The sequence below is a fragment of the Lepus europaeus genome, chromosome X (assembly GCF_033115175.1).
Source record: "Lepus europaeus isolate LE1 chromosome X, mLepTim1.pri, whole genome shotgun sequence".
NCBI lineage: Eukaryota > Metazoa > Chordata > Mammalia > Lagomorpha > Leporidae > Lepus > Lepus europaeus.
The window spans coordinates 1,155,892-1,168,988 of NC_084850.1; the positions used below are offsets into that span (position 1 = coordinate 1,155,892).

Below are 13,097 nucleotides of genomic sequence, written 5' to 3' on the forward strand. Positions count from 1 at the left end.
GTTCCTTTTGGTGCGGGGCCCCTCCTCATCCCCGCGGGCCTGCCAGTGCTGGGACCACTGAGGAGCCCCAAGCCTCCAGCGCTCTGGGGAACCTACTTGTGCTGAAAAGCATGCCCTTGACCGAGCCACGCCCCCGGCTCTGGGCAGCCCCAGCTCACAATGGCACGGTGATGCGAAGCCTGCTCACCCCCTTTGCCCAGCTCCTGAGTGCCTGCGAGGTTACCTGATGCCTGGCTACACCTGCTTTATGGGTCGCAGCCCAGGTGGTGACCCCAAAAGCCCCTGAGGAAAAATGCCCCGATTCTACCCCCTCTGCCAAGCTGTTTCTTGTCTAAGAAGAGAAGTGAACCCGGGGAACCCCCTGTGGGCTGCCTGGCCTCTGCCTGCCCCTACCCTGTGGGGGCCCCCCTCGCCCTTCTCCCTGCCACGTGGCCAGGGGAGGGCCTGGGGCCAGGCTGCTTGACAAGCAGTGGCCTCCTTAGCTCCTTCACTCAGTGGATGTGAGATGGGGAGGGGATGGGGGGAGCTCTTGCAGCCTGCCCTTCCCGTACTGCCTGGAGCCCAGCCTAAGGGACCGTGAGGAGGGTGGGGGCTGGAGGGTGCCTGCAGCACGAGGGGCGGGGGCTGGGCCCCTGAGGAGGGGTCGTGAGAGCTGGGAAAGCTAGTGCGGGCTGTTGACCTCTGACCCAGCCCAAACAGGAAGTGCCCTATCTGGTGGCCCGGGCCTGGGAGGAGAAGGAATGCAGGGACCAGTCCAAAGCAAACACTCCACCAGCTTCCCAGGCCTCTCCCCACCCCCTGCCACAGTCTGGTCCTGTCTCCACGGAGAACTTGGGGCGGAGGTAGGGGGATGGGGGAATCGGCGCGGGCTAGGAGCAAGCAAGGCCGTTCTCAGGCCCGGATCCTGGCCCGAGCTGGTGGCGGGGCGAGGTCTCTGTGATGGGCATCTTTGGCTCTTCCTCCTTCACTCCAGCCAGCTCCAGTAGGCCTCAAGACAGGGTCTGCTCCCTTCCTCCTGTCGCGTCCTGCCTGCCTGTCATCCGGCTGTGTCCCTGCCCCTAGACCACCATAAGCCCCCACTCTCCCAGGGCTCAGGGCTGGGCCCGTCTTGCCCCTGCCCTGTTCCTCTAGGGCACGGGGCGTGATGGCCCCGAGAGCAGTGCTGGCCCCCTCACAACCGCCCAGTGGCTTCAGGGGGCTACACAGACCCTGAGTCCCCGCCCAGCACGGCCGGCCAGTCCTGGCTTCTGGGCCCGACAGGGCTGAACCGTCACATGGCGGGGCTCTTGGCACATGATGCGGTCAGCAACTCCGGCCAGGGGCTGCTCGCTGCCGAGTCCCCAGGGCTGGGCCCGCCTGCACAGACCAAGTGCTGTGTCCCTAGGAATTGTTAAGTGGCTGCTAATCCTTTGCCTCCTCTGGCATCAGCCCATGTGGTGGGGGTGGGGTGTGGATGTGCATGAGGAGGGGACCAGGGTGAGGATTCTGGAACCTGGAATGGAGGGAGGGGAGGCAAAGTGCTCCCACGGTGGTGCCACCGTGTCACCAGCCCCTGGCTTCACTGCAGCTGTGGGTGGCTTTGGGACAAAGGAGGGAGTGGTGGAGGCTCTCAGAGAAGCTGTGGGGAGCAGGCCTGTGAAGCCCCTGCTGACAAGGCAAAGTCTAGGGTGTGGCCCAGGAAGTTCATGGGCAATGGAGACCTTGGCTTAAACAAGATGCGTTTATTACGTTCAAGTTCCAGCCAGCATCGCCCCCTCACTCCCTGCTGGGCCGTTTGCTAAGCCAAGGGGCCTCCTGAGCGCAGCAGGGAAGTGGGTGCTTCTCACACAGCAGGGCTTCTGGATCTTTCTCCCAGCTCGGGTCTGGGCCGCTGCCCCAGTGAGCGCTGTGTGTGTCCAAGGCCGGCAGGCAGGGCGGGGCTAGGAGGGCTCCCTCCGCTGGGGCTGGAGGACAACGCTGTGGTAGGCCCGGATGCAAGAGAAGGCAGTGGGCGGGATGCGGCGCGTGTCAATGAGGTTGTTCTCCAGGTGCGTGGAGATGAGGTTGGAGTCTTGGGCCACGCGTGTGTCACAGATGGAATTCAGGGGCACGTGTCTGTGGAGTGGTGGCGAGAAGACCCGGGAAGGATGGTAGACGTCACGCAGGAAGGGAGGAAGAGAGAGCCCCACAGTCAGAGGAGTGGGCTCCTGACACCGGGTCCCCGCTGCCCCTGGCGCCCTCTGAGATCTGCCTGAGGCCACCAGGAAGGCCGCATCTTCCTCCCCTGACTGCTGGTGGGCCGTGGGGGCACAGCGGATGGCACGGGCAGGGCTCCTACCTGATGTTGTTGTGGCTCAGGTTCAGCACCTGCAGCCCCCTGAGACCCAGGAGGCCTCGGGGGACGGCCTCCAGCTGGTTATGATCCAACAGCAGCTCAGCCAGGGAGGCACGCAGGCCCCAGAAGGACACAGCGTGCACGCCGTCGGCATGTAGCCTGTTGTGGGACAGGTGCAGGAACTCCAGGCCGGGCTTCATGTGCGCGAACACATAGCCGGGGACGCGCTCGATGAGGTTGTGGTGCAGCAGCAGACGCGTCAGGCCCCGAGGCAGGAAGGAGGGCACGTGCACCAGCCAGTTGTGGGAGAGGTCGAGGGTCTCCAGCTTCCTGCGGTGCGAGGCACACGGGAGCGGGACGAGCTGCTGGCGCCACACGTGGGGTGACCACGCCCAACAGGAGAGTGCTGACTTATCCCCAGAAACCAGCCCCAGCCTGGAACTCTCCACAGCTCAAACTCAAGAAGAGGGGATGTGGGTGGGGTTCTCAGCAAGTGTGGAGGTGCCTGGTATCTGGGCTCAGAGCAGGGAGGGGAGCTGTCCAGCCCTCTCCTTGTGTCTTTCACACTGCTCTTGGCCTCTGCCACCTCACCTGTCTTATCACCAGCTATGCAGAAAACGGTGGGGGTGGGGTGCGGGGTTGGGGAGGAGCCACAATCCAGGCTCCTAGAGAGAGACTGCATCAGGGCAGCCATGAGGGATCACGTGGGCCTTTGCAGCAGGAGCAGAGAGTGGGGATGTAGGTGGCCACGCAACCAGCAAAAGTGGCCTTGCTCAGTGACGTTCCGCCTGTCCTGTGGATGCGGTCAACCCTTTGCCTCATTCCTCCATGGAGCTAGCAGCCCTCTCCCCTTCCACCAGCAGAGGAAAAAATGGAGAGAGAGAGAGAGAGAGAGAGAGAGAGAGAGAGAGAGGCAGGCCAGCCCCACCCGCTAGCCCGCCCGCCCTGGCTTGACTGGCCGCCAGCCCCCTGCCCAGGCCCCGCGGCGGCGGGAGTGGAGCGCGGCTGGGCGGTCCCTCCCAAGCTGCCGTCTGCTTTCCTTTGCCCCCTTGGCAAGAGGGGGAGAGGAAAAAGGAATAATTAAACCCAAACGTCCTGGTAACTTTTTCCTGGAACGCGAGGATGCAGGGCGGGAGGCGCTGGAATGGCTGGCGGACTGTCTGCGGACCCCTGTCTCTCCAGCCCCCCGCCCCCCGGCCTTGGTGGCCACCAGACCCTCCTCAGCCTCTTGCCTGGCCCTCCCCAGCCTTCCCCGGCCCTCCTGTTGTTCCCACGCCCTGTCCTGGCTCCTCAGCTCCGTAGCCTCTGGTTGCTGTGAGAGGCCAGGAAGCGCCAGCACCCCGCCCCAGCTGTCCAAACCAGATCTGGGAGCTAGCGGAGGCCCTTCTGGTGGTGAGGGGAATGGTGATTCTGCCCCCCTCCAATCCCTCACTGGTCAGAATTCAGCCTTAAAAGAGGCAGAAAAGAAGACAGAGACTCACCACCAGCCAAGGGACAAATGGGGCCCCCGGAAAGCTGCCAAGGCAAAGGAGGATCCTCTCCCCGAGATTTCCGAGGGCATCTGTCGCCCACACGCCTAGATGTCGGATTTCTGGACTGCAGGACTCAGGGAGAAGCCACCTGCTGCCAGCAGCTGCCTGGTTAGTGATAGCAGCCCCAGGACACTTACACGTCTGTCTGTCCTGTGCGCCTCCATGCCACACCTCTCCTGTCCTGGTTGCCTTCCAGTGAAACCCAGCCCTGGGCCAGCTTTCCCCTCCACCAGCACCCCTGCACCCAGGCCCGCAGCATCTCCCAGACAACCTCCCTGGGTGCTAGCAGGGCAGGCCTGGGCATGGGTAGGCGAGGGGTGTTCTGCTGGGCGGGAGGGAGACGAAGGGCCTCAGAAGCTGGCAATGCCTTGAGAAGCAGGTGAGTGGCGGGCAGGGACAGAAGAGACCCAAGCGCGCACTTGAGACCAGGTCCAAGCGACAGGCCCTCCCCCTGGAGCCCTTGGTCCGCCTGGCCCTCTCTGAGGCTTCTTGGCTCAACACTACTCTCGTTGCCCACCCTGCCTGCCTCTCTGGCCTCTGTGTGCCCAGCAGGGTGAAGCCCCACTGAGGCAGAGCACTCACGGGAGGTCGATCCAAGCCCGGGGCGCCAGCCGGTCCTCCCGGAGCCGGTTGTTGCTAAGCACCAGCACGCCGAGGCTGTGGCTGTGCCTCAGCACACCCTCCGTCACCTCCTCGATGAGGTTGGTGCCCAGGTGCAGCTCCTAGGGCCAGGGGTCACCATGAGGGACCCCTGCCCCTCGCTGGTGCCCTGGTCAGAGTGTCCCCGTGCCCTGCCTGCACTGCCCCCTTTCCCCAAGCACCACTGTGTCTGCAAGTGGGCAGCATGGCCATCTGTGCAAAGGATCTTGGGGCCACCTGCCAGCTACGTGGGTAGGTCCTGAGAACCCCCCAAAACACAGCCCCCAACAGCATTGTCAAAGGAGTTGATGTTGTGGTGCAACCAGTTAATCCACCACTTGCAATGCTGGCATCCGTATGGGAGTGGCAGGTTGAGTCTACTCTACTTTCGATCCAGCTCCCTGCTAAGGGGCCTGGGCAGCGGACGTGGGACAAGTGCTTGGGCCCCTGCACCCACATGGGAGACTCAGGGTGGAGCTTCAGGCTCCTGGCTTCCACCTGGGCCAGCCCTGGCCATTGTGACTATCTGGGGAGTGAACCAGTAGATGGAAGATTGTAAAAAGGAGCCCCACTGCCAAGCGCTGATGTACTCTTCAGGGTACTATGTGGCCCAGACAGGTGTGGAGGAGGTCCAAGTCCAGGGTTGTGGAAGCTTAGGACAGGCTGAGACCTCCTGGCTCAGAACTGTTGTTGAGTTGTGTTGTGAACCTTCCCTCTACGCCCTCAGCAGTTCAGCCGCTTGTGGCAATATCGCCCGCCCCCTCCTGGGGACTCTCAGCTCACCTGCAGGGAAGCCGGCAGGCCCGGTGGGATGGTCCGCAGCTGGTTCCGGTCCAGCCTCAGGTAAAGCAGGCTGTGGAGAGGCCGGAAGGCCAAAGGGGAGATGTCCCCATCCTGCAGCTCATTGCCTTCTACCTCCAGCGTCAGCAGGTGGTTGAGCCCTGCGGGGTGAGTAGAGGGACACCTGGGCAGGCTGTGGAGCCCCTGGGCATAGCTGCAGAACCCCACCTGCCGCTAGGGGCTGGGGCCACCTTCCCCGGCTGGCGGCCGTCCTCCCAGGCTGCCCCAGCATCCAGTGGGTAGGCCCTCCCCGCGCCTGCACCTTTCCCCAGCTTCCCCCACTGCCCAGATGCAGCCCCTGGGCCTTGCCGCACCCTGGAAGCTGCCCTTCTGCAGACCCTCCAGGAGGTTGTCATTGAGCTTGAGCTCCAGCAGGGAGGTGGGCAGGGCGGGCACTGTGGACAGCAAGTTCCCGTCGAGGTTCAACCGCTTCAGCCGTGTCAGGTTCTGGAGGGCAGGGACAAGAGCCAGGCTGGGGTCTGGGGTGCCACCCATGACTGTCACTCAGGGCAGAATTTCCTAGGCATGACTGGGGCCTGCCCTGGCTAACAGGCACTCCGTTTGGTCGCATGGGGGACTCCTAGTTCTCACGGCAAATGGACCCGTCTGTGGTCGCCGCTGGCTGCCGCGTGGCTTGCAGCTGAAATCCTGGGGAGCACTGCGCACCCTTGAGCCCCTCCCTGCTAGGCCCCCAGGCACACCTTGAAGGCATGGGGGTGCAGGCCGTGGCCATCCAGTTTGTTCTTGCTCAGGTCCAGCCACTCCAGGTTCGGCAGCCCCCGGAACGCACGGGCCGGGATCTTGGCAATTTCGTTCTCTGTGTACACACAGGTAGCAGCCACATTCATGCACCCGGTTCCCTTGCCCTCTGCCTCTCTGTACTCCCACACACACCTGGCTTTGGGGATAGCAGTGACACAGTCCTTGAAAGAGACAGCTCTTCTGACTGTCTCAGGTTGGGGCATCTTCTCCCTGCCACCCAGGACCTCTCAGGAGGCGGGCCGGCCCCAGTGCATGGTGATAGGAACTTCTAGAGGGTGGCCAAGGCAGGGACTCAGGCACAGAGCCTCTTGTTTCTGTCACAGGGAAGAGGGGCCATTCACCTGCCAGGTAGAGCGTGGTCAGGCCCGGGTCGGTCAGGGCAGGCACGTGCTTCATCTTGACGTTGCGGCAGGCAACGGCCGCCTGGGCCAGGATGCATGAGGCTGGCAGGGAGGGCATGGTGCGCTCTGGGGTACCTGGCTCTGCAGCGCCAGGCCCGTGCCCTCGCCTGCTTCCTGGCCTGCCCTGCCCACCGCCAGTGGCCTCTGTGGGGCTGCTGCTGCTGACCCAGCCTCTGCGGTGCTTCTTCTGGCGCTGCCAAGTCCCCAGCCCAGATTGGCGGGGAGCCCCTGGGGAAACAGATGCACAGACTGGCCTGGTCACGAGCAAAGAGTCAGGGGCATGCTGGGGAGGCCAGCCTGGGCTGGAACAGCAGCCCCTTCCCTTGGCACCGAGGGCCCAGGCCCACAGGGGGCTCTGAGGCTGGGAACCGAGACTTTGGAAGGTTCTCCTGCCCTGGACGTGAGCGCACGCAACTTGGGCTCCTGGAGACCCGGGCAAGGGCTGAGCAGCTAGTGTCACCAGTGCGATTGGTGGCCTCGGGCCACTTTGCACACTCATGTGTGCCCCTCCAGCCCCCAGCAGCCCTCCTGTGAGCACTTCCTGGCCCAGCCAGTCCTCACCTTTCGGGGGCCTCCTGGCCTTCAGGCTTCTTTGCCTGGCTTCCGGGCCCCCTGCCTTCCTGCTCTGGCCCTCCTCAGGAGCCACCACCCCCTCTTCTGCTCGAAGGCCCCGGCTGGCTGGCAAGGACACAAGCTTCTCAGTGCGAGGCTTCTCTGTCCCGGTCCCCAAGGTAGCCGTGGCCTGGGGCGAAGCTCGCTTGGGGCCCAGCCCCTTGTTCTGAAGCTGCTTCTGCTCCAGGGATGCTGGGGGCCGCTCTTTCCTTAAAGCTAGCCCAGTAGGTGCCTTCTGCTGGGGCTCAGGGGACTCCGTGTGAGCTCCATGGGCTCCCTCCTCAGCAATGGGCAGATTCTGGCTGCTGTTCCCAGCGATGGGTTTCATGCGACCTGCAGAAGGAGCCAACAAGAGCAGGGGTGGCTGGGACCCCTACGTGGCAAAAAGGCCTGACCCTCCCCCCACAGTGGGGCATCCACAGGGGGGCCAGCTCATCCACCTCCCTCTCCATCCAGGCCTCCCTCTATTTGTCTCTTCCCTCCAGAGGATGGGAGGTGAGAGGGGACAGATAGGCCTGGGGTGGAGCCACCAAACACAGTGCCAACCGCTGGCCTATCAAGACCAAGGCCACACCTGCAGCTTGAGCTCTAGGGCTGTGAATCCTGCCCTGCTGACCACCCTCCCCCACTGCCTCATCGTGAGATTGTCCTTGACCCATCGGGAGCCTGTCTCCTTCCTTACCCCATTCCAAGGCCTGGGTACGAGGCTGCTCAGAGCGTGTACCCCAAGTGAGCAGCAGGTGGGCAGCCTCGGGTCACTGACTTTCTCTCCCTGTGCCCCAGCCTGGGGATGCTCTGGCAGCGGACAAGGCGCCCTCCTTCCTGTGGGGGGCCAGCTACTCACCGTCAGGGCACCCAGGCAGGCTGGGCAGCGGCTGCAGGGTGGGCAAGCCTGCGCATGTCGGTGGGGCTGCGCGCTCTCGGAGGCTCTGCCCTGGCTTGGCCAGCGCCCCTCCAGAGCAGCACCCCACCCAAAGGGCCAAGATGAGGACAAGCACTCTCCTCATGACCCCGGAGGGCAGGCCCCGCAGCCGGCGGAGGGCAGGGAGAGCTGGGAGAGGCGAAGCACTGGCCGCGGCAGACAGGACGTACGCTCCCAGAGCGACGGTGCTGTTGCCTGTGCTCGTGGGCCTGGCGCTGGTGCTGGGAGTCTCCCTGGACCCTCTCCTAGGGGGGTCCCCGGCCTGCCAAGCAAGCGCCTCCCCAGACCTTTCCTTGGCTTCCCGCAGCGTGCCCTGCTCCCACCCGAGCAGAGAAGTGCAGAGTTCCTTTCCTGGCCCTGAGTGCTCTTGCTCTTTCCTGTAAAGCCCGCATTGATTCGCCACTGGCCAGGGCCCAGTGGCCCCCGTGAATGGGCCATCTGTCTCCACACACAGTGGGCCTGTGGGGCCCACCACGGAGCAGGCGCTCACCACAGGCTGCCAGCTCCTGCCTCCAAGGCTGTGAAAGGAGAGGGGAGGGGGCCTCCTGGGGGTCCCAGACAGGGGGCAGGTGCCAGAGCCAATGGGCAATGGTGGGGCCGGCCCCAGTGGAACCTGCCAAGCCTGGGAACCAGTGCCGAGGTCTTTCCATTCCAGAGGAAATGGGGCACACGGCAGAGCAGGGGCAGGGAGCACAACCCCTCGGGCTGGGGCTGGCTCTTGCTTCTTCTACCGGCTCTCTGCCTGCCTCTACGGGCCTCCACGTTCTGCTCCTGTGTGTGTCTGGTGGTGGTGGCATTGGGGGGGGGCAGCTTGGATGTCCTGTGGCTGTCCCCACCACATTGGCATGCTGGCCGTCTCAGAGGTCTCCCCAGACTTCTTGGCTAAGAGTCCAAGCACTGCTGTGGTCAGGCCATCCCCAGATGCCCCTGGGCCTCCCACACCACACCTTCTAGGACCCCTGTGTATCAGCATAGCCTGAGGCTGAGCTCCAAAGAAGAGGCTGCCGAGTGGGGGGGGGGGTGGAGAACTGGGGCAGAGCAAGAGGTAAAAAAAAAAAAAAAAAAGATTGGGATATCCAGACACAGGTCACCGAGTCCATCGCAGAGAGTTGCTGGCAGCCCCTGCCCCAACGGCTGGGCCCCTGCACCAACCAGGCTGCCCCTGCAGCCTTGGCCCCCCAACCTGGCTGAGGGCAGGCAGAAGGGGGCGGGGGGCTGGCAGGGAGGACTGAGCTCACCGCAGGGCTTGGTTCCTGGGGCCAGCATTGAGGAAGGTTTTCCTACAGCTCTGTCCAGCGTTGACTTATGTTTGGAAGCAGTCTGAGAAAATGAGTTAACTGTGGGCAAGACTTAAGGGGGGGCGGTGTGGTGGTGTTGGTGGTGGTGGTGAGGGGATGTGGCAGGGGAGGGGCCGTGGCCTGGAAGGGCCAGCAGCCTGGCCATGGCCACGGGGCATGGGGGCGGGTTCCGATGGGAGGCGACAGGTCTGGGAAGCAGCAGAAGCACTGCGTGCTGGGTGTGATGAATGGACACAGAAGTCACTGTCCTCAGAAGCCAATGTGGGACCCCCACCGCCCCTCTCCCCACCCTGCCTGGCAAGGTTCTGGCTTACGGCCTGATTTGGGAGCGTGCCACACACACACGCCCTCACACACACACCACAGACAGGGACAGGACAGAGACAGGGACTGTCTGGGGAGCAAGGGATCAGGCCACTGTCTGCCTATGCACCCTGTGGGTGACGCAGGATGGCCTGAGCTCGCATTCTGCCCTGGGTGGGGGGCACTGCTGAAGCTGGGGGCGGGGCATGTAGACATGGCGATGCCGAGGCTCGGTGAGTTGGCCCGGGGTCCTGGCCATTTTACAGAGAAAGAACAAGTCACCAGGCAGAGGCCAGGCTTCCTGCATCGAAGTGGGCCTGGCCCCTGGAGGCAGACGGCATGCGAGCCCTGGTTCTGCCCCTCCCCCTGTGTGGGGATGGATTCTGGAATCCTGGCCCCCTACCCATTTCCCCTGTTCGTGCGGCGCTCCCCAGGCGCTGACTAAACATCCTGCCATCTGGTTCCTATTAGCTGGCTGGGGGTGGGGGAGCATGCTCCCAGGTTTCTCTGGCACAACCAGCCTGGAGGAGGGAGGCACCCACTCCTACCCACCTAGGCAGGAAGGGGCGAGGCCTCGGCACTCTCGCTTCCCCAGCTCCCTCGCAGCCCTGACCTCTCTTCCCTTCCCTGGGTGGGCCCCTGGGGAGTGGCACTCTTGCCACCTCTTCTGTCCAGTCTCAGGGCACTCAGCTACCATGGGGACCTTAAAGAAACCCAGAGAGCAGAGCCAGCCTGTGTGTGTGTGTCGGGGGGGGGGGGTCTCAGCAGAACCAGAGGTTCCCAGCAAGTTTCTGCCTCACCCCCTTCACCCCTCCCCCATTCCTGAGCTCACTGTGGACTTGAGTTGAGACAGGCGGGGCCTCAGGCCAACACTAATCCTGAGCCCGGTGTCTGGGATTTTCCAGGAACCAGGGATGTAGCCTGGGGGTTGCTGGAAAGAGCTTTGGGCTCCCAGCTGTGCCGTGGACTGACGACTGGACATGTGATCTGAGGAACAAGCCTCCCCGCCCAGTGCCTTAGTCTCCCTCTCTCAATATGGTGGTGGTCTCCTGAGAAAGTTCTAGAACCTGAGAGTTGGCACGAACCAACAGAAGCTGCAGTAGGTGATCAAGATCACTTCTAGCTGTCCGTTGTCAAGATTCTTTTTTTTTTCTTTAAAGATTTTATTTACTTATTGGAGAGTTAGAGTTATAGATAGAGACATGGGGAGACAGAGAAGTCTTCCAACTGCTAGTTCACTCCCCAAATGCTTGCAACAGCTGGAGTTGGGCCAATACAAAGGCAAGAGCCAGGAGCTTCTTCCAGGTCTCCCACGTGGGTGTGCAGGGGTCCAAGCACTTGGGCCATCCTCTACTGACTTCTCAGGCCATCAGCAGGGAGCTGGATCAGAAGTGGAGCAGCCAGGACTTGAACCAGGGCCCATATGGTATGCTGGTGCCGCAGGCGAACGAGTAACCTACAATGCTACAGCGCCGGCCCCCGTGCCAAGATTCTAAAAGCAAGGAAGGGACTCCTGCTCTTTCTTCCCTCCCCTTTCCCTTCCACGTAGCGAACTCCCCACAGATGAGTTCAGTCCTATGTCCCTGAGAGTTGGAACTTTCACCAGGAGTGGAGAGGATGCCAAAGCGGTGCTCACTGTCCCTCAAGGCTCCTTAGATCTCCACAGCTGAGAGCTCTTCTCTCATCAGACGAGGGTCAGAAAACAGAGTCTTTGCTCAGTGAACAGCCCCAAGCCTCTGCTCGCAGGAACACCAGGCCCATGGGAAGAAAGGGGCTGGCCATGGTGACTGGAGGGAGGGGCACTCTGGACAGGCAAGGACTGGGCGAAGGTGCGATGGAAAAGCCCAAGAAAGAGCCCCTTGAAGGAAGATGGGAGGCGCCTGAATCCCCCCAGGGTAGAAGTGCTAGCAATTGGCCAACTGGCCGAAGCTGCAGCTGTGGGAAGTGGGTGGAGTCAGGACAGTGTGGGCGGAGCCAGCCAACCTCACTTCTCACAGCTAGGCAGCTAGACTGGGAGGTTGGTTCTTAAGATAGCCAAGCTGACGTCTAGCAGGCAGTTCCATGTATGTCCCTGGGGCTCGGGGCCAAGGGCTGTCATTTGCCAAGTGCATGGTGTGCCCACTGCATGCCAGCCCTCCTGCTAGGGGCCAGGGCACAGTAGTTGTTTGATAGCCAAAGACACACCCTTAGCGTGGGCCCTGGGGAAAGGGAATAGGCTCATTCTGGAGCCTTTCACATCTTGTCTGAGTGACATGGGCACCAGTGTGTGTGTGTGTGTGTGTGTTGGGCCTACTCATGTCTCCTTGGGCAAGAACCTCTGTTCATGCGGCGACCTTGGATGGCACTAAAGGTACAAGGGCCTTTCCGTGCCTGAAGCTGTGAGGAGGAACAGGCAAACTTTCCCTGCCCTCTTCCTGTTGCCAGCAGCCCTTCCCTAGAGGAAACTCATCCTGTTTCAATGCCATCGAAACCTCAAAGGATCTGGTCCCAATTAAATGACTTTTCCTGCAGATGCTTTCGCGAGCACTGAAGACATGAGCCGATTCAGACTCATTCTTCCTGTTTCCTTGCCTCAGACCTGGAGAGAGAGAGAGAGGGAGAGAGAGAGAGAGAGAGAGAGAGAGAGAGAGGGAGGGAGAGACTCCAAGCAGGATGGCGATGGCTGGGGATAAGGAGAGTGAGGAGCATTCATTTCCCAGTAAAGGATCCCCAGATCTCCAGCTGCTAGGATCCCCCAGACTCTAAGTTGCTGGAGTGTTGGGCTGTCGGTGTCCCTAGGGAGGCCGCCAGAGGGAGGCTGACTGGAAAGGACCTCGGAGATTCTGAGTTGGCCCACGTGGCTGGGGAGAACTGAGGCCACGGTTGGGACGGGGACTTGGGGAGGGGGACACTTTGCCATCTTCTTCCCACATCTGAAATCCGTCTCTTCCTGCCAGTAACGTGGACCCCGTCTGCCGCCCTTGAAAGCTGTCCCTGTCCTGCCCCTTTAGCTGGACAGACGCTGGGGCTCCGGCTCCACTCAGGCGCTTCAGGCGAGGGTGAGCGCCCCCTCCCCCGTCCGAGCGGGCACGTTCATGTTCCAGTCCTGGCGCCCGCGTCTCCAGCTCCAGACGCATGTGACTCAGCCCCGCCGGCCTTGCCAAGCCGTCTAGACCCGAGCGTCTCCCCGCGGAGGGGGCGATCCCGCCCGCCGTTTCCTCTGCTGCTGGCCACGCCGGCTGAGTCCCGCGCACGTGCAGGGGCGCGCGCACGCTCCCGCCACGCCTGCTCGGCGACCTGCGCATCCCCCTGGACCGCGAGAGCCAGGAGTGCGCAGGCATGGGAGCGTGAGCGAGAACTAAGACGCCCGCCTATCCTCTCTATTTATGGGAGCTGAGGCAAGGAGACCAATGAAGACCGCAGCTGAGCTTCCTTGAGGTGCACTCTCCTGGGGACACCCCAGGCACACAGCCAGGCTCTGGCCACTCCCGCCCC

At 62.6% G+C, this 13,097-nt stretch overlaps 1 protein-coding gene across 1 annotated transcript; it reads right to left on the reverse strand.

The window, feature by feature from the left end:
- Window positions 1–1,734: 1,734 nt before the first annotated feature.
- LOC133753673 (extracellular matrix protein 2-like) lies at window positions 1,735–6,546 on the reverse strand. Its single transcript, XM_062184361.1, has 7 exons — window positions 6,429–6,546; window positions 6,027–6,142; window positions 5,640–5,772; window positions 5,269–5,426; window positions 4,429–4,568; window positions 2,318–2,644; window positions 1,735–2,094 (listed from the first exon to the last, which is right to left on the reverse strand). The coding sequence occupies exons 1-7, from the start codon at window positions 6,544–6,546 to the stop codon at window positions 1,920–1,922; spliced, it is 1,167 nt and encodes a 388-aa protein (XP_062040345.1). The 3' UTR covers window positions 1,735–1,919.
- Window positions 6,547–13,097: the final 6,551 nt, after the last annotated feature.

Coding starts and splice junctions, on each gene's coding strand:
- LOC133753673 (XM_062184361.1), bottom strand. CDS start 6,546: ATGCCCTCCCTGCCAGCCTCATGCATCCTGGCCCAGGCGGCCGTTGCC. Junction 4,569..5,268: donor GCCTGCCGGCTTCCCTGCAG/GTGAGCTGAGAG, acceptor CCCTGGCCCTAG/GAGCTGCACCTGGGCACCAA. Junction 2,095..2,317: donor CTGAGCCACAACAACATCAG/GTAGGAGCCCTG, acceptor ACCACTCCACAG/ACACGTGCCCCTGAATTCCA.